The sequence below is a fragment of the Schistocerca americana genome, chromosome 9 (genome assembly GCF_021461395.2).
Source record: "Schistocerca americana isolate TAMUIC-IGC-003095 chromosome 9, iqSchAmer2.1, whole genome shotgun sequence".
NCBI lineage: Eukaryota > Metazoa > Arthropoda > Insecta > Orthoptera > Acrididae > Schistocerca > Schistocerca americana.
Genome location: NC_060127.1, coordinates 139688478 through 139708920, shown reverse-complemented (window position 1 = coordinate 139708920; position 20443 = coordinate 139688478). Strand labels below are relative to the sequence as shown.

Sequence of the window (20443 nt, the reverse complement as noted above, 5' to 3'; positions counted from 1 at the left end):
TAATTCATGTGGGCAGAAACGTTAAACTAAGAAACTGAAGTTCGAAGTAATTCCGAATGTTGCTGGAAATATTAAACCACCTAGTTCCATTTAATTTTGCCTTCATGTTGTAAATCAACTAAGAACAATGAACAGTGCAGATTCGAGACGCACACAACAGTCGATGTATACAGAATGGACACAACAGTCGATAGGACAACTCGTGAAACTCATGATGACGCGTACCTACGTCACGTTGACGTAGGGCTCTCCTCACCTAGCGTGAGATGAATGCTACCCCGGTGCTGGCGGACCGGCGGGCACGGCTGCCGGTCAACAGGGCCGCACACGCCGGTTTCGCTTCCGCTCCCCTGTACAGTCAGTTTGTTTACGGTACGTTGTCCGTTACGGTTTGGACACACATTATTTTCTCTCACGTTCAACCGATGTGTTTTGTTTCGATTGGTACTAAACAGCCACAAAACAAATTAATGTACAGTACAAGAGGAAGTAGCGGCGAATGGTTCAAGCGTTTCTGTGTGTTTTTGTGATTGATTGATTGGTCTCTTCAACTCCAGGGTCGTTACAATTAAACTTCGGCTGTTTATCACGTTATAACACAGAAACCAATTACCATACGAGTACAAATTTTGGTAACACTAATGTCCAGATTATGGGATGCACGATTTCGATGCGTCACAACGCCACCATCAGTTACAACTATGGCCACCGGGTGCCGGGATCAGTCATCGTGATTCATAGTCTCACACATCTGACCCGTTGCAGTGTACTTGACGTGTCAACATGAGCTTGGGCAAGATGAGCGGGGCATTACTGTAGAAGCACTATTATCAAGATAACAGTAATGCTGCAGCTGCACTTCGAGAATATTGCCAGCTGAAAGGATTACGGAAGGGTCCTCTTCCTCCATCTGCTGTGTGCAGCACTATGAAGAAGTTAGAATCAGATGGAGAACTGGCCGTCGCTCCGGCAAGAGGCCGACGACCGGTTGCACCACAGGTGGTTGATGAAAACGCCGTTGCCATGGCAGACAACGCTGAGCGCAATTCCCGACCGTCAGGCAGTGCGCGTGCTGCGTCACCACAGTTGAACATGCCGTGCTCCACCGTGCGGAAGGTGTTTCGAACTATTCTCAAACGGTATCCGTACAAGGTCCATATGGTTCAGCAGCTCGCACCACAGGATGCGCAATGGCGTGTTGACTTCGCTCTCCGACTGTGCGGCTGGTCCCGGCGGAGGTTCCAGTCCTCCCCCGGGCATGAGTGTGTGTGTGTTTGTCCTTAGGATAATTTTGGTTAAATAGTGTGTAAGATTAGGGACTGATGACCTTAGCAGTTGTCCCATAAGATTTCACACACATTTTGAACTTCGCTCTCCACTTTCTCACGAGGACTGAAGTTGATGAGGGCTGGCTCTACACGTACAATACAAGAGGAAGTGTCGAAGAATGTTTCAACTGTCTCTGTGTGTTCCTGTGATTGATTGGTTTGTCTCTTCATCTATAGACAGACGAAGCTCATTTTTCTCTGACAGGCGAGGTCAATACACAGAATTGCCGAGTGGGTGGATCTTCGCCTCCAGTCACTGTGCACGACGTAACTCTATAAGGTGAACATATCACCATGTGGTGCAGCTTCAAGGCTACGTTCATCATTGGCACATTCTTCTTTGAACAGGTTGGCGTTCAAGAACCAAAGACGTCCAGTGTGACTGGCCAGCATTACTGCGATACGCTTCGCCAGCCTGTCGGACCCGTCGTACAGGACACAGACGCACTGAACTCAACAGTTTGCATGCAGGATGGGACCCACCGCTCATTGCTCCTGACGTTCACATCCTTCTCCGAGACACATTTGGAAATCGGAATGAAATTTTCAATCTGCAACGGAGTGTGTGCTGATATAAAACTTCCCGTCTGCCAGACTGAGACTCGAACTCAGGACCTGTGCCTTTTGCGGGCAGGTGCTCTACTAACTGAGCTGCCCAAGCACGACTCACGACTCGTCCTCACAGCCCGAGTCCGAGTCTCGGTCCGGCACACAGTTTTAACCTGCCAGGAAGTTTCGAACTTGGAAACGATCGAGTTATCAGCCGGTCGTTTCGAAATGCTGGGCCGGCACGATCACCTGATGTCACTCCCTGTGATTTCTGGTTGTTGGGCCACCTGAAGGACGCGTCTCGCCAGGGGAACATTCACGCCTGTACTGATCTGATGCGCAGCATATCAAAAGAGGTAGCCAGCATACCTACAGACATGTTTGGTTCTGCTGTGCCGAATGCAATCCTGCGCTTTTGGTCTCTTCTGGACACTGAAGGGCCCCCTATTGAGCCCCTTTTGTAGAAGTAATGAGACCGGTATGTAAGGGTGTGTAGCACCTTAGCAGCACATTGGAAGTGTTTCAGTTGGATTGACTCTGCATTATTTCACTTCCCCATATCCTTGACATTTATGCTACCAAATCTGGTACTCGTATGGTAATTAGTTTCCGTGTTATAACGTGTTAAATAGGGAGAGTTTCATTATAACCACCCGATATATACCATCCCCCGTATTGTTTCAAAACCTTTTCTGAGGCTGTTACGTTCTACTTTTTTCCGTCTCTGTGATACCTTCGCGGTATAGGCCGCCAGTTACGATACTGTGTTTCCTGCAACGCTGGGGTGCTATTCAAATGCCGGAGAGGCCTGGCAATAGTGAAAATGTAGGGGGAAAATAGGCTGAGAATGTGAATTGAAGTTTGTGTTGGGGAGATAGTCGACTGGGGTAATTCGTGTAGCAACATCCCGCGTGTGGCTGCGGTAGTGTAATGGTCAGCATTTGTGCCTAGGAAGCAAGAATGCCTGGGTTCCAGTCGAGGCCTTCATTTCTTCATAAAGATGAGACTTAAATGTTTCGGGGAAAATTTAATCTTAAGATCTTTAACTTCCATTATATTTCCATCCTCTTAAGATTTCGGCAAACGATACAAGTTGTAACCTAGAAGGTGAAGAATCAGATGCAGTAGCAGACAGTGCCATTGCCGCAAAGCTAGTGGGTGAATTCAGTGCCTTAATCGGGCTTACCTGGGCGAGGACCAAGCCGCGGCTTAACGCCGTAGTGACCTCGTGCTCCGGTATGTCCGGTATGAGCCAGTCGGGGTCGGCGCCGAAGGCGGCGCTGAAGAAGCTCCGCACCGCGCCGAAGAAGGCCGCGACGTGCACGTCTGCGGGGGCGGCGCCGCCCGCGCTGTCGCTGGCCAGCCGCTCGCTGAAGTAGAGGCCGCCCTCGTGGAACGCCTCCAGGAAGTTCTCCAGCAGCTGCAACACGGCGAGCCCGCGCTCACTGTACTGAGCCCACCCGCAGAGCTGGTACAAAGCTGATGCTGCGCCGACCTGGCAGTTTGTAAAACTACGCTCTTCTTTAATAACTTCTCTTATGTACTGACAACATTTTCATTATTTCCAAAAACACCTTAAGTGTTTCGCCATTCCGTCATTTTCAAATCCTATAAAGTACAACAAAATAACTGGCATCAGAAGATATGAAAGTAGGAGGGCTGTTCCAGAAAATGTGACTTTTCGTCCCGCCCGGCTAGTAGCGCGGTCTAACGCGCTGTTTCGCGAGCGGGAAGGCGTGCCGGTCCCCGGCACGAATCCGCCCGGCGGATTAGTGTCAAGTTCCGGTGTGCCGGCCAGTCTGTGAATTGTTTTTAAGGCGGTTTTCCATCTGCCTCGGCGAGTGCGGGCTGGTTTCCTTTATTTCGCCTCAGTTACACCATTTCGGTGATAGCTGCACATACACTGTCTCTACGTACACATACACCATAATTACTGTACCACGCAAACATTTGGGGTTACATTCGTCTGGTAACAGGTGTTCCCGGTGTGTGTGTGTGTGTGTGTGTTTGTGTGTGGGTGGGTGGCTGTGTGTGTGTGGATGGGTGGGTGGGTGGATGGGGGGGGGGGGGGTTGCGGAGTGGGGGGGTCGTTCACTGGGGGCCGAACCGCACAATAACTCCGGGTTCGGTGTGGGGCGGCGGTGGAGTGGGTGAACTGCTGTGGCCTGTTGTGGGGTTGTGAACCGCTGAGAGCTATAGCGGGACGAACCTCTCGTCGTTTCTAGGTCCCCAGTGGCTTTTCGAATTGCGCGGGCGACGTACATTCGATAATCGATCTTTTTTTTCTGTTATTCGCATGTCCCGAACATGTGTTCACAATTTCAAGTGTATGTCTTTTGTTTTTGACAGATACAAGGGTTAGACGTGTTTTAGTGTGCTCGGCGATTTTCAATTATTATACGACATGGAGCACAGAATTTGCATCAAATTTTATGCGGAAAATGGAATCAAGTGCTCAAAAAGAGAGAGAATTCAAGTGGTACAGGCACTTCCAAGATGGCCGAGAAAATGCCAATGATGAACCTCGCTCTGGTCGCCCCAGGACATCAACAACAGATGATAACGTCCAAGCTCTGAATTACCGTAAGAGAGGTTGCTGAGGATGTTGGCATATCGGTCGGCTCGTTTCATGTAATTTTTTCGGATATCTTAGCTATGAGACGCGTGTCAGCCAAGTTTGTCCCAACTTCTCAATTTTGATCAGAAGAACCGTCACAGGAGCTCTTGAATGTCTTCAATAATGATTTTGATTTGCTCGAAAGGGTCATAACTGGTGATGAAACCAATGCCCACTTGTCCCAATGGAAGCATCCCAGAGACCCAAGACCGAAAAAAGCACTCCATCAAACGTCAAAGCTTTGCTCGCTGTTTTTGTTTTTCAATTACCGTGGCGTAGTGCATTATGAATTTTTGCCTCAAGGTCGTACGTCCCTTAACGTTATCGCCGTCCGCGAGAAGCAATACACAAAAAATTTCCGGAATTGTGGAAAAACAATTCATGGGCTTCAGTGCACCAGCTCATTCATCGTTACTTGTGAGAGACCTTTTAGCCAACAACAACTCGACAATCATGCCTCAGCCACGATATTTACCGAATTTGGGCCCTGTGACTTCTTTCTGTTCCCAAAACTGAAGAGACCTATGAAAGGACGAACATTTTCAACGATTGAGAAAATAAAAACTGCATCGGTGGAAGCACTCAAGGCGGTACCAAAAAGTGCTAATGAGAAGTGCTTCGAGGATTGGAAGAAGCGTTGACGCAGGTGTATTGTATCTGAGGGGGCTTACATTGAAATATAAATAATAAATATTTTTTCATAAAAATATAAAGTAACCATACTTTTTTAACACACCTCGTATGTTACATTTCATCATTGGTAATTGGCATAGTACAACGACTACAATATGACTTTCAAGTTACCAGTGTTACGTCAGTCACATAAAACTGTTCGTTAGGTACATTGTACCCCGTCAACATTCTCAGTCACGAGGCAAGGGCAAACTGCTATCGAAGGAAAATTTTGGAATCCAATTGGGCTAAACCACTCGGAGGCGCTGGATACGTGGTACACGTTGCATTTTGATTTGTTTACAACTACAGTTTTCATCTTTACATCGTTGAAAACAGTTTCATCAGTATATGTGGAAATCACTTTACAATATTTTACAAAAAATTAATCTTTACAAAAAAGTGTGTAAGAGATGTTTTGAGTTTTGACAACTTAAAGCACATAAATTACTAGTATCAGTAGAAATTCATAAATATCATTTTATAGTAATTTACAAAGTCTGGAAATACCAGCTGAGGCATGTAGCATTTGTATATGACGAACCTGAGGTGCCCACGTGTTGCTCTTTCTGACAATGGAAGCAAATGTACGTCTGCACAGGAAATTCAAATCATTTTAGAGGCGCAAACTTGGAACCTCATACATAAATTCCATCAATAACATACGACAACCATTCCAGATTGCCTACGTAATTGAAACGCATTACCCCTCAGCATCAATTTAAAGCACCATTCAAAAAACAAATGTTCAAATGTATGTGAAATCTTATGGGACTTAACTGGTAAGGTCATCAGTCCCTAAGCTTACACACTACTTAACCTAAATTATCCTAAGGACAAACACACACACACACACACACACACACACACACACACACACACACACACACACACGCCCATGCCAGAGAGAGGACTCGAACCTCCGCCGGGACCAGCCGCACAGTCCATGACTGCAGCGCCTGAGACCGCTCGGCTAATCCCGCGCGGCTATCCAAAAAACAATCACGTGAAAACCAGTGCGGTATTAAGGTTAATGGTTCACTGGTAATTTTGCTACCTCACGTAACTCGCTCCCTTCTTACTTATATTACATGTCGCAGTTTTCTTTTTGGCCTATTTTTTTCTCCAAGTGTCAAAGAAAACTCTTACAGAAATAGGTATAATTATATCACAATAAGCGGCGATCGTACGTAAGGTAATTGAGCAACTGAAAAATTAATAATTATAGAGGTTACTATGTGGTGGGAAGGGAATTGGTTATAATTGGTACACTTGAAATAACGTACAAGAGATATTCTGTGATTGTATGACCATAAAACCCTTTTCTGTGAACAACAAGCATTGTCCAACGGCATGACCCAATTAAAGAATGAGGCAATGGGATAAAGGGTACAGAAGACTAATCTTTTCCGATAAATGGCGTGCCATTGTGCACACTGGAAAACTCACACTCTAGACTCAATGAAACGCCTTGGTTCAGCTACGTTTGCAGTACGCATGATAGCAGAAATAGGTGAATTAAAAATGAAGAAGTTAGTTTATTCGGCCAAATTCCATTCACTAATGAGTTATGAAATCATCTTTTGGGGAAACCCCTCTCACAAAATTCAGAAACGAGCCATTAGAATACATCTGGTGTCAGTCCTAGATCATCATGTAGAGACGTCTGTAAGAAACTTGGTATTCTAACTATTGCTTCTCACTACATAGACTCACTGATGTCCTTTGTCATTTCCAACATGTCTCTTTTTACACAAAATAGTGCAAAACATGATTATAATTCCAGAACCAAAAACAATCTGAATAAGGACTATAAAAGCTTAACATTAGTACAAAAAGGAGTCAAATACATGGGTACTCAAGTATTCAATAACTTACCAGAGCACATCATAGGTCTTGTAAGTGATAAAGATCGGTTTGAGAGTGAATTACGTAACTTCCTGTTGGCCAACTCCTTCTACTCCATCGATGAGTGTCTTCACAAGCTCATAACTCTGTCTGCATCGTAATTGTACAATATCTATGTATCTGAGTAAAAAAAAAAGAAAAGGAAAGAAAAAAAAGAAGAAAAAAAGCTTTGACTCTTTCCACATCCCAGGAACTCAAGGGATCCGTGGAAAACGGTAAATGTAATGTAGTGTATTACCCCCAAGACTGTACAACTTTGCGTGACTTCGTCCTGTGTTTTGTTTTGTGGACAAGATGAGTAAAAGTATAATAATTCACTACACATTTAGGGTCATTCGCTACTGTTGGTCAAAGGGCGGTAGAGTTTTCACAAGTGGTTGCTCAGCGCTTCACTCTGCAGGGCACAAACTGAAAACTCTTGTCAACAGCGCTACTGTAGCTATTCCATAACGCTTTCGCGTAATTTTATTAACAAGCTTTTGTTTTCACATTATTACAAATAGTTTTACAAGATTTTTTAATATGTCAAGATTAACCTTGTGTACCCTTTATCCCCCTCCCCCTTTCTTTAATTGGGTCATGACGCTTTACAGAAAAGGGTTTTATGGTCATACAATCACAGAATATGTCTTGTACGTTATTTCAAGTGTGCCAATTCTTACCAAATCCTTTCCCACGCTACAGTAAACTCTATAATTTTTAATTTTTCAGTTTTTCAATACCCTTACGTACAATCGCAGCTTATGGTCGTGATATAATTGTACAGGGTGTTCAATAAGTAACCATTCAGTTCATAACTGGCCGTAATAAAGTCATGGAAGAGATGCTGGAAGTGATCCCTTTGAACTTGAAGACCCAGTTGCACACGTTTCTGCATGTTCGTGAAGACGTTGTGCAGAACATCGGGAGTGGTGTTCCGAATGTGACGTGGCAGCGCAGCTTGGAGTTCTAGTATGCTGTGCGGATGGCCGCATAGGCCTTTCCCCTCAACATATATTATAGAAAGTAATTCGGTGGAGCCGAGTCGGGTGAACGCGGAGGCCAGAATCCTCAAGAGACGATTCGGTCACCGAAGATGTCCTTTAAAAAGTTCACCGCCTTCTGGGCGGTGTGTGCAGTCGCCCCATCCTGGTGGAACCACGTATTCTCAATTTCGTCCTCATTCAGTTCACCTACAAAGGGCTGTACCGTCCTGTACTTATCGTGTCCTGAAAGAAAATCCGCCCAATGATGCGTTTGCGTCACGGCGCACTAAACACCAAACATTTGATCATGCAGGGGGGACACCTTAAATTTGTGCAGATTCTCCGTGGTCCATTCACGTAACCCGAGAGGTGAAACCATGCCTCATCCGTGAACAAAGTTGTGCCAAGAATCCCCTCACCACTTGATGAGGACATGGAGGGGCATGTGGTCAGCACACCGCTCTCCCGGCCGTATGTCGGTTTACGAGACCGGAGGATGGGCAGAAACAGGTAGCAAAAGTTGACAGGCGCCGGACGAGAGGTGTGTCTCAGTCTTAGCACGACCGACATTTTGTATGGATACACGGACAGTGACGTCCGGAGACTCTTGTGGAAGATGTAACATAAGTAAAAGTGGAACGAGTCACGTGATGTAGCACAATTACCAGTGAATCATTAGCCTTAATACCACACTGGTTTTCACGTGATCGTTTTTTAGATGGTGCTTTAAATTGATGCTAAGGGTTAATGTGTTTCAATTACGTAGGCAATCTGGCATGGTTGCCATATGTTACTGATGAAATTAATGTACGGGGTTCCAAGATCGCGCCTCTAAAATTCTTTGAATTTCCTGTACAGATGTGCATTTGATTCCATTGGCGGAAAGAGCAACACACAGCCGCCACGAGTTCCTCAAACGTGAATGCTACATGACTCAGCTGGTATTTCCAGACTTTTCACCCCAGCGCCAATCAGCGCGTTTTTCCAACGTATTTATTTCGACCACTCCATACTCTGTTGCACGTCTTTTTATAAGGAAATACTTCTTTGTAAAACATTGTAAAATGATTTCCATGTTTACTGATGAAAATGTTTTGAATGATGTAAAGATGAAAACTGTGGTTGTAAACAAAACAATATGCAGCGTGAAATTGGAAATTTGTGCTAAGTTCCTATGGAACAAAACTGCTATGGTCGTCGGTCCCTAGGCTGACACAATACTTAATCCAACTTAAACTAACTTCCGCTAAGGACAACACAGGCATCCTTGCCCGAGGGTGGACTCGACCCTCCGGCGGGAGTAGCCGCGCAAACTGTGGCATAGGGACTGATGATCTTAGCAATTAAATCCCATAAGATTTCACACACATTTGAACATTTTTGAACTGTGGCAAGGCTCCTGTGAGCGCGCGGCTACCCCGCGTGGCAATGCAGCGGCTACCACGCATCCAGCGACGTGTAACGGTTTAGTCCACTTGGTTACCAAAGTTTTCCCGTGTTAGCAGTTTGCACTTGTTTCGTGACTGAGAATTTTGACGTGACACAAGGTACCAAAAGAACAGTTTTATGTGATTAACACAAACTGGTAACTAGAAAGCCATAGTCTAGTCGTTCTACTATGTCTCTTAGCAATGGTGAAATTTAACATACTTTCATTTCTTCTGATGCCAGATTTCGTTGTGTTTTATAGCATTTCAAAATGACGGAATGTCGAAACGCGTAAGGTGTTTTTCGAAATAGTAAAAGTGTGGTCAAGACATAAAAAAGTTGTAAAAGTGCATCAAAGTGGCCGCTTCGTGTCACAGCGTTTTTATGCAGACAGGAACTGCTGTCTGCCCTAGCAGTGGGCAGGATCGCTACTTGCTGTGCGTGGGACTGAGCCACGTCTCACAGCCGGCTACGTGGCAGCAACAGAGCTCTCGTCGACAGCACGCTCACACAGGGCAAGTTCACTCCTGCGCGGAAATGCAAACACCTTTAGGGGCAAGGTCCCTTTATTGATAAGTGAGGTAACAGCTGGCGCACCACATATAAAATGCTTCGATTCTCTTTCTTCGCGGTTTTCTCACCGTCCATGTTTGACTGCCATACAATGTTGTGCTCCAAACGTACATTCTCAGAAATTTCTTCCTCAGGTTAAGGCCTTTTGTCAGTACTAGTCTGCTTTTTATGTCCTCCTTGTTGCGTCGGTCGAGGGTTACCTTGCTGCCTAGGCAGCAGAATTCCATAACTTCATCTACTTCGTCATCATAAGTCCTAATACTAATTTTCTGCCGGCCGAAGTGGCCGTGCGGTTAAAGCCGCTGCAGTCTGGAACCGCAAGACCGCTACGGTCCCAGGTTCGAATCCTGCCTCGGGCATGGATGTTTGTGATGTCCTTAGGTTAGTTAGGTTCAACTAGTTCTAAGTTCTAGGGGACTAATGACCTCAGCAGTTGAGCCAACTAATTTTCTCGTTGTTCTCATTCCTGCTACTTGTCATTCCTTTCGTCTTTCTTCGATTTACTCTCAGTCCATATTCTGTACTCATTAGACCGTTCATTTCATTGAACACATGCTGTAATTTTTCATGGCTTTCATACAGGATTGCAATGTCATCTACGAATCTTAACTATGATATCCTTTCACCTCGAATTTAATTCTACTCTTGAGCTTTTCATTCATTTCCAACGTTGTTTCTTCGATGCATAGACTTAAAAATTGGGGCGAAAGATTGCGTCCCTGTCTTATACGCTTTGTAATCCGACCACGTCGTTCTTGGTCTACCAATACAATTTCGCAGCAACCACCCACTTAAATTTCACTACAAGCCAAACTACTTCTGACAGCAATCAATACTCAACCACCAATTTATTTAATCTATCTCTTCTGAACACTGTTAGATCGTTAGAAAAAAATTCTGCTGAACTTATTTCCGTCTTTAGCCAGCTTTCTGTAACTACAACTATTTGAGCTTAAGTGCTTTCTATTAGGGCTTGGAGCCCTGGTTCTTTCTGAACACATTTACGACAATTTACAACTACAATACCCGTCGTTTCTACAACTACCTTACTGTGTTTTACCTGCCCCCTTTTAGACGGACGCCCTTCCTGTGGTTCCCTGAAGCCTTCTAACCTAAAAGATCGCCCCCGCTACCCGTGCAGCCGCCTCCTGTGTGTAGTGCTGGTAACACTGCCCTGCCGTAAACTGTCAGGTTGCGTAGGCAACTATATGGCTCCAGTTGACTGCAGTGAGACAACAATGGTTCAAATGCATTCCAGAGATGTTGCAGGGTTCAGGGAAGCGATTTTAAAATTTTCCGGGTGAACTGAATGTTCAAACAAATTTAGGAGTTACAGCCAGTAATCGTTCAATACACCCCACGGTATTTCAAATGGACACAAAATTCCCCATACCTATCCATACAAATTTCTCGTATGTATATTACCGCTAAATTTAAAAAAAATTTATTATGCCTTAAAGAACGTGCTACCTCTCCCCCTCGTTTGTACATTAAGCACAATATCAAATCTACCTCAGTGAGCTGATATTTCTAGTTCTGCAAGTACATCAACGTTTCTTCCTTTCTTCGCTACGCGCGCGACCTTTAAATCTTCTTCAGTGCTTTTTTTGTGTGTGTTTGTCTACCGCAGACATACCGTAACTGTCCAGTCAGCCTTGAAGCGTCACTGTGCTCTTAGCACATTGTTGGAAATTATCATCCTGTCTGTCCTACGTTCCTCACGTCGCTTGATTCACGCTGTTTTTCATTTCATACAACACTGTTTATTCCAGCTCATTTTTCCCGCTCCTGAATTAGTGCCTAAAACTATGGAAGACGTGCACTTCATTCACCATTCAGTGCTCCTATTTCATATTTGTGATCCCAGCATTCTGGTATTCGGTAATATAATAATTCTGGCCCTGTTAATAATTTCTATGGGTTGCCAAATTTATTTGACGATGTTATCAGTTTGTCTCACACTGATCTGTGAGAGGAGCTCGGTGCTAGGAATATTCTTCATTTATGGGCAAGGGCAGCAGTATTCCCAGCAGCCACGATGGCTCCCCGTTTCCCATCCTTTTTCCGTTCGCCAATGTAGCAGGTGTTATCGTTTGAACTTTCAGTAGTGGCCAAAGTTTCTCCTGTTCTCAGTTCCCCAACCTGGCTAACCAACCTTCTATCTGCTAACGTCGCGAGGTCGCCTCCCTGTGAGATTACGGCCCTCTGATTCGCCAGTTCAGGTGTGCGCTCGATTATCGCGGGTGGGCGCCAACCGCCCTCCGCGGGGTTGATAGTGGACAAAGGGGCAGTAGTCACTTCTAGTGTGACCGTGCCTGAGGCCGGAGGTGCTGCTTCCAGGAGATGAGGTTTCGCCAATCATGAGCGCCGACGTGCACTGTAGCTTCGCACCCTGAGGCCCAGAGGAAACCATATAGGTCATTTTACTGATGTGCATCCCTTAAATTACGGTTTACGCAATTTTTCCGGTTATTAAGACTGTAGATTTTCCTTGTACAGTTAGGCATAATATGCGCGATGTGTTGGTTAGTCACAGTACCTTGCAGTTCGGTACTAAACTGTATGCTTTCGTGCTCACTTTTCCACTTCGACTGGCAGTAGCTCTTTCAGTTCTCTCGTGCAAAATTTAGAATTTAGGTCATCCTATCTTGGAAACTTGTGCCCTTTGTCCTACGCCGCCGACCGGAGTGGCCGTGCGGTTCTAGGCGCTACAGTCTGGAGCCGAGCGACTGCTACGGTCGCAGGTTCGAATCCTGCCTCGGGCATGGATGTGTGTGATGTACTTAGGTTAGTTAGGTTTAAGTAGTTCTAAGTTCTAGGGGACTGATGACCTCAGAAGTTAAGTCCCATAGTGCTCAGAGCCATTTGAACCATTTGTCTTACGCCACGTGGTGAGTGTCTCGCGCCCCTTCATGTTTCGTTAACGTAGTCGGACCGCGAGCCTAAGTTATTTAGTATCGCCTGTATGAATCGTTTCGCGTCTAGCTGGTTTTATTCCTTTAGTACAGTCTTTGGCTGCTTCATGGCGGTGGTAGTTGCATGCCTGCAACCCCTTCCTTTAGTAAATTGAGCACCATTTGATAATACGGCGACCGTTCCTAAAATTCCTTTTCTCCTGCTATCGTGGCTTATTATGAACGTACGTTGGGGCGGGCTGCTGAACTCAATTCTTTCTTCCCCCACCTCCATTTGATTGTATAATAGTTCAATATTCAAGTGTTAAATAAATGAGTCCTTTAATCTTTACATTCTCCCTTTCAGTACGTGAAATAACCTTTAGTATCGCAGTAGAATAATGCAGAACTATAACGGTTGCTATAAGGTCGTTCAGGTCCCCCGCCTATAATGATAGGATAGAGATTCAGTATCGCGCGCCTGGCACGACCGTTGCACGCATGGCACCGATAATAGTAATAATAATTTTCAGTCACCCCCCATTGATAAACTGGGAAGTGTTCACGGCTCAGTGTGAGTACGTGAGCACTAAATCCACTTGATGTGATGGAAGTAGTGGCCTTGCCGTGCTGGTTTGGAAAAAAATATAAAAATTACAGCCCCTAAAGCAAGGGATAGTAACCGGAAAAAAGAACACGAGCCACCGCTTTTAACTATATCTAACGAACTTTTGCACTTGGAATTCGAAAAGGACATTAAAAAATTAAAAAAAGATAATCACTGAACAACGTCCTCAAGCGTTCGTGTATTCGAGGAAGTGTTATAATATGAACCCCACTACACCTAAATTACCATCAAAATTAAAAGTTCACAAAGAGAATCACCCAATTAGATTAGTCATTAATGCGGGAGGGAGTCCTGTTTACAAATTGACGAGGTTGCTCAACCAGTTCCTTATGTGTTTAGCAATAACTACTAGGGGTGTAACAATGTAGCCCAGATTAACGAAATCAAGATAAGCCGACCACTGAATTCTCCCGACTAGTCTGCCTGCTACGGTACATGATCATTGTCGTTATCTTCACATCCGCAACCTCCAGACATTAAGATAGATTATATTAGACATAAATATTAAATGACTGTGTATCATAGTTGACTTGTTATAATGCTGGGAGACGGGGTTTCCTGTTGAATTTGGAGAAGACACACATCGATTACTTTTTTTTTCTGCGTTTCCGCCTTTGCTCAAATGGTTCAAATGGCTCTGAGCACTGTCGGACTTAACATCTGAGGTCATCAGTCCCCTAGAACTTAAAACTACTTAAACCTAACTAACCTAAGGACATCAGACACATCCATGTGCGAGGCAAGATTCGAACCTGTGACTGTAGCGGTCTCGCGGATCCAGACTGAAGCGCCTAGAACCACTCGGCCATAGCGGCCGCCCCCGCCTTTGTGCATATTTGATTTTTATTTGTATTGTACCGTCTTCGTACAGAACACATTTCCTGTGGTTATAGGTGATTTTTGTTTTGTAATAAAACTGTATTACCTGGAAAAAGATATTTACACCCCTACAACTAAGCAAAATAACACGCAGTTTTCGAAATAAGCCCCCTTATTTCAGTCAACTAACCACAAATTCACAAACAGAATGGTCTTTGAGGACTTCCAGATCTACTAAATTATTGCGTAAAGCTCTGTGTCACATGTCTGACACGAATCTTTATTCCATCACTATAATCTATAAAAAAAATTATCACAAATTTGGAACCACTTATGCGACTGATGGGAATCTTTTTAATTAATAGATAAATACTCTGGTTGTGTTCTAGTATTTATTTTGCAATTTTAGGTAACAAACGGAAGAAGCAATGTCGATTATAGTCAATCAAGCCGGCCAAAAATTTGACGCCAGTCAGCCAGTGTACTCTTCTGTGGTACGCTGCGTAAACCTTAGGTTGTATATAAAATCGCGCAGTACAGAATTAAAGATTTCAGCAAGATCTACATTAAAAAATCTCGAAAAACAGCTTGAATCTCTAAAACGCAACAAAGCTCCAGGGCCCGACGGAATTTCTGTCACGTAATTTGCTTCCGAATAAGCTCCATTCTTGACCGTAATTTACCGCGTGTCTCTCGAACAAGGAGTGAATGGAAAAGGGCACAAGTCACAAGGACATTCAAAAAGGGAAGCAGAACCGACCCACAGACGTTTCGCCCAGTAATATGGAGCAAATGTGCGGGGCCCCTATCAGGCTGGACTAACGGGAGTCGTATAGCAAACACAAAGAAGGCCAGCACGAATCGTAACAGGCTTGTCTGACTGGCGAGAGAGCGTCAGTGACATGTTGAGAAGTCAGAATTGGCAAACACCCGAAGAAAGACGTATATCACGCCAGAACCACCTTGAAAAATTCCAGAGGCAAAATTGTGGCAGAAGCGATGCATATTCTTCTTTTCCTTCTCCACCCTATGTATATATCTAGCGAAGACAAAATTAGGTAAGTAAGAGACTAAGAACTCGCACAGAGGCAGTCATTCTGGAATAGGAAGAAACCTTAACGTATGGTACCCTAAAGTACCCTCTGCCAAACACAGCACGGTGACTCGCAGAGTACGGATGTAGATGTAGATAGTATTAAACCTTTGATGTGCATTTAGGTCAAAAGTCTAGCAGCAGAGTGAGCAGCCAAACATTCAATTATACCAACAGGTGCTTGTGCATTCTAACCTGTGGCATGCCATGTAAGTTTGTGAGGCAGGAGGGTTAAACACATATCATTTATGTCTTTGGTGCAATGTATTCATTTCAGGTTCCACATCAGATGAGCATAATGAGATTGAGGACTCAGCACCGCCAATGCCTGCCACTTCGAATGGTCCAGGTGATCAGGTGAGCTGCGCTTCAGCTTCGTTACCTGCAGATGACACTTACGTTTCAGGGGGTACATTCCGAAAACGACATCGGTGTACATACTGGGACTAAACCATCTGATAGTGTGCTTGCCACCATACCACAAAAGCTCTGGCAACCTCCTGTTGAATACAGTTACCCACATTCTACTCATAATAACGGTGGGAAGACTGAAAGAAGGTTTCTGAAAAAAGAGCACTTAGATAAATATAAACCATGGTTAGTTTTGTCTCCATCCAAAGAAGGTCTATTTTGCAAAGTGTGTCCTTTCTTTGCGCCTACTTTTAAGGGTGAGTATCATGTGGAAATGAAGTTAAACACAATAGTGACTGTACCTCAGACAAAATCTGCTAAGTTATTAGGTAAAGATGGTGACCTGGAAAATCACAGTAGAGCATTATATCATCAGCAAGCTTTAGGACGTGCCAAAGACTTTTTGATTTCTCACCAAAATCCAAATATATCGGTTGAAAATCAAGTTGACACCTACCGACTAAAGAGAACGCAAAAAAAAAAAAGAAATAAAACGAAAACTGTTTTCCTTTTCAAAACGTAATATTTCTTGGATGGCAGAATACACCTTTTAGAGGACATAGAGATGAGGACTCAGTTTTTTCTAATGATCCTGAACTATCAAATAAAGGCAGCTTTAAAGAGTTGATGAAATTTCGCGCCGAAGAATGTGAGGGAACTGAATTAGAAGCACAGTATAACTCTGGTAATAAAAGACGCACATTTTTAAGTATAACTGTTCAAAATGAGTTGATTGAAAGCTGTGGCAAAGAAATTATTTCTCAGATAGTAAACAGAATCGAAGAACACAAATTCTACAGTATTGGGTGTGATGAGATAACTGAAATCAGCCACAAAACTCAGGTGTAAATTTTTTTAAAGATATGTTTATAAAGATGTGATCAGAGAAGATTTCGTGTGTTTCATCAATCCACGTGAGCCGCAGACAAACCTGTGGAAACAAAACTTCAAAGCTTGATCCAAACTAAAGAAAAACGAAGATTTCTTTTCAACATCTGACGATGAAAATGATCAACTTGAGCCTTTTGAAGATGGCTGTGATTCTAATAAATGTAATAAAGGTAGAGCAGATGAAGAGGCATAAGATCTCAAAATGACTGGAATACAGTTAGGTACAACTGTGATAAACATTATGAGACATCTTAATCTCGACCTTAGTAAATGTATTGGTATTGCAACCGATGGCTGCTCTGTCATGAGTTCCGAGATGTTGGAGCAGTTGCCACAATAAAGAAAGAATGTATTAATGCTGACAGAGCCCAATGTTTCAACCATTCTTCGCATTTATCTATTTCTAAGTGTGCAACAAGTGAGAAACTCAGTTGGTATCGTTAAGGAGGTTGTTTCATTTTTTACAGCCCCTCCAAAAAGAAATACTGTACACGTTAAGCATACAGGCAGTCAGCTTGTCTCCAAGTGTGAAACAAGATGGGTAGAAAGGAAGTTACCTGTAGTGCCGTTACTTTAAAAATTTAAAAATTCGTGTTGTGCCTTGAGGAAATTTCACAATGGTCACATTTTTCAAGTGACACCTCTAGTGTAACAGCTACGACGCTTTTATATGCTATCAGTAATGAAGAATTTATCTTAACTCTAGTGTGTCTTGCTGATGTGCTCCGTCAAAAATTGCCTCTCAGTAGATTTTTTTCCAAAAAGAAACTATTGACGTTACAGAAGCAACTAATACCGTAAACGACACTTTATCAGTCTTAAAAACAAAGCGAGATAACGCAGTTGCAGAGTTCAGTTTCCTTTATGATGAAGCGAAGAGAACCGCAGATGTTGTTGGAAGCACCATCTGAACACCCAGAATTACATCTCACCAAATTAACAGATCTGATGCTGCTCCATCGAATCCAGAAAGTTATTTTAGGGTTAATGTCTTCATTCCCATTCTCGACACAATTAGCAACGATCTTGGAAGCAGATTCTCTAAAAACGTCCTAATTCTCTTCAACCTGAACACTCTTCTACCAAAAGTCTGTTCTTCGTCGACAAGATCCGTGGAGTCAGTGATTAGTGATACCGAAACAGTGGCTAGAAGGAATGAGATTTTAAGTCTGCAGAGGAGTGTGCGCTGATATGAAACTTCCTGGCAGATTAAAACCGAGTCTCGGTATGGCACAAAGTTTTAATCTGGCAGGAAGTATATCAGCGAACACTCCCCAGCAGAGTGAAAATCTCATTCTGGAAATATCCCCCAGGCTATGGCTAAGCCATGTCTCCGCAGTATCCTTTCTTTCAGGAGTACTAGTTCTGCCAGGTTCGCAGGAAAACTTCTGTAAAGTTTGGAAGACAGGAGACGAGGTAATGGCACAAGTGAAGCTGTGAGGATGGGGCATGAGCCGTGCTTGGGTATCTCAGATGGTAGAGCACTTGCCCGCGAAAGGCAAAGGTCCCGAGCTCGAGTCTCGGTAGTGCACACAATTTTAATCTGGCAGGAAGTTTCAGTGGCTAGAAAGTATTATAAACTGTTTAGAATGGATGAAAGTGACTGCATCTCTAATTTCGGGGCAGAAGTCAAGTTGTGGGTGACAAAATGGAATCTTTAATGTCGATCCTTTCTTGTCTTCCTGTCTCAACTGCAACAGCCGAAAGATCTTTCTCTACAATGAAATTGATTAAGACTTGGTTATGAAATCGTTGTGAGTAAAACCACTTAACTGGGCATGCTTTATCGTAAGTACGTAGGGACGTTGTTATTAACAAAAAATATTAGATAAATTTATTGCAAAGGGTGAAATGAGGAGAAGATGTATGCTTTCTGAGGTCTAGATGTTGTTAATCCAGCTGATGGGAAAAGATAGAGTAATTAATAATTACGAAAATATATTAGTTTTTGCGCTTTTATAAGAACTGTAAAGACTACAAACCACCTGCTAATGTGCATAAAACGGATCAAATATGAACTTTACAAATAGAGAGCCAATACAAAAAGTGTTAACGTAACTTCTACCAAAATTTAAATCACTCACTACACAGAAATATATCATATTATATTCAAAATTATTGTTTTATATCTCTTATATAAGTTTGTAATGACTATTGCTCATAGAATTTTTTTTCAGAACTGGTATCATTCTAAACTGTTTAAAAATTGAAAACGTAAAAAGAACTATGGATTTATTTATGACTTTACTAATAGTGTTTTAAAATAAAGTATTTCAGTTTACAAAACGCTTATGTAAGATGATACTTTCCTGTTAACAATTATGTAAATGTAAGTAACTATGAAACGACTTTGAAGGCCAGACGTCTGTATCCCCAAAATAAAGCACGTCTTTCCCGCGTCTTTGATATGTTTTTTTAGTCTCAAAAAGCTTGAAATGCTACATTTTAAAGACCTTTTTTTCTTTGTTTTCTAGGGAACACCCCAGGTTCTTTTTCTTTTCGAGGCAATCACCCCCCCCCCCCCCCCACCCGCCGCATAAAATTTCTAAAATTCTCCACTCGACAGTACCCGAGACAGCTTGGCTGCAGTCCCACGTGAAACGGAAATCCAAAGAGGTTCCAGCAAACGCGGAGAATACATAGAGCAATGTTTACAACAGGTTTACTCTTACGATGAACAGATTATACTAGGTAATATATCTGCATCTAACACAGCCGATGCCAAGATATAGGCAGTCTGCGAATTTTTTTGAAATTACCTAGGTAGTACTTTAAATGAAGACAGTAGGCGAGAAGTAGACGTTTAAGTTCACTCTAACATATTACGTAATTTGAGTAATATTCGTTAAATAAATGCCGATTGAGACATGTCGCAAAGAAACTTTTGTCAAGCTGCGTCCTAAATACGAGACGTGTTTCGGCATTTGGATTACGTAACTATGGTGTGGAATGTCTACTAGTTCTTTATTCTCTTCCAACAGCAACAACAACAATAGATCGTGGTCACTAACTTGGGAGACATGCGTTAACTCGCGCGAACTGTCCACGACAGAGGTACACGCTGGTTGCACGTGGCGCAGTCGGGAATTGTGCTCAGATAAAACACTTTAACTTCTTGTTCCTCCATACTCTAGTCACGTGTGGCTTCACTACCAACTATAAAACCAGTCCCAATACATAAGCTACGTTTAGTACACAGCAACGTATCAGTTAAAATGAGCCAAACGTAAAGAATCCAATGGCCACATTTCTCGCTGAAACCCTTCAAATGTTATTGTGCAGAGCTCTTGGTTCAAATGGTTCTGAGCACTATGGGACTCAACTTCTAAGGTCATCAGTCCCCTAGAACTTAGAACTACTTAAACCTAACGAACCCAAGGTCGTCACACACATCCATGCCCGAGGCAGGATTCGAACCTGCGATCGTAGCGGTCTCGCGGTTCCAGACTGTACCGTCTAAAACCGCACGGCCACTCCGGCCGGCCTGCAGGGTTCTAAGAAGTATCACATCAAGAATGACCAATATCGTAAAAACATTTCTCATCATCGAGCCGTGATAGGAAACTGTAAGATATGAAAGGAACCATTGTGTGTGCCAGTTAGTTTCCTCAGAATCGAATTAGAGATATTGTATACATTAGCGAAGAAAGCGCGCAAATGCGAAGCA

At 43.3% G+C, this 20443-nt stretch overlaps 1 protein-coding gene across 5 annotated transcripts in view; it reads right to left on the bottom strand.

Annotated features, from left to right (window-relative positions):
• Positions 1-20443, bottom strand: part of LOC124551162 (cytochrome P450 4g15-like) — a 166439-nt gene that overhangs the window by 91882 nt on the left and 54114 nt on the right. For all 5 annotated transcript variants that reach the window (XM_047126136.1, XM_047126140.1, XM_047126135.1 and 2 more), the window contains one exon: positions 3064-3297. In XM_047126136.1, coding sequence (XP_046982092.1) covers positions 3064-3297 — 234 coding nt within the window. The remainder of the gene's footprint in view (positions 1-3063; positions 3298-20443) is intronic.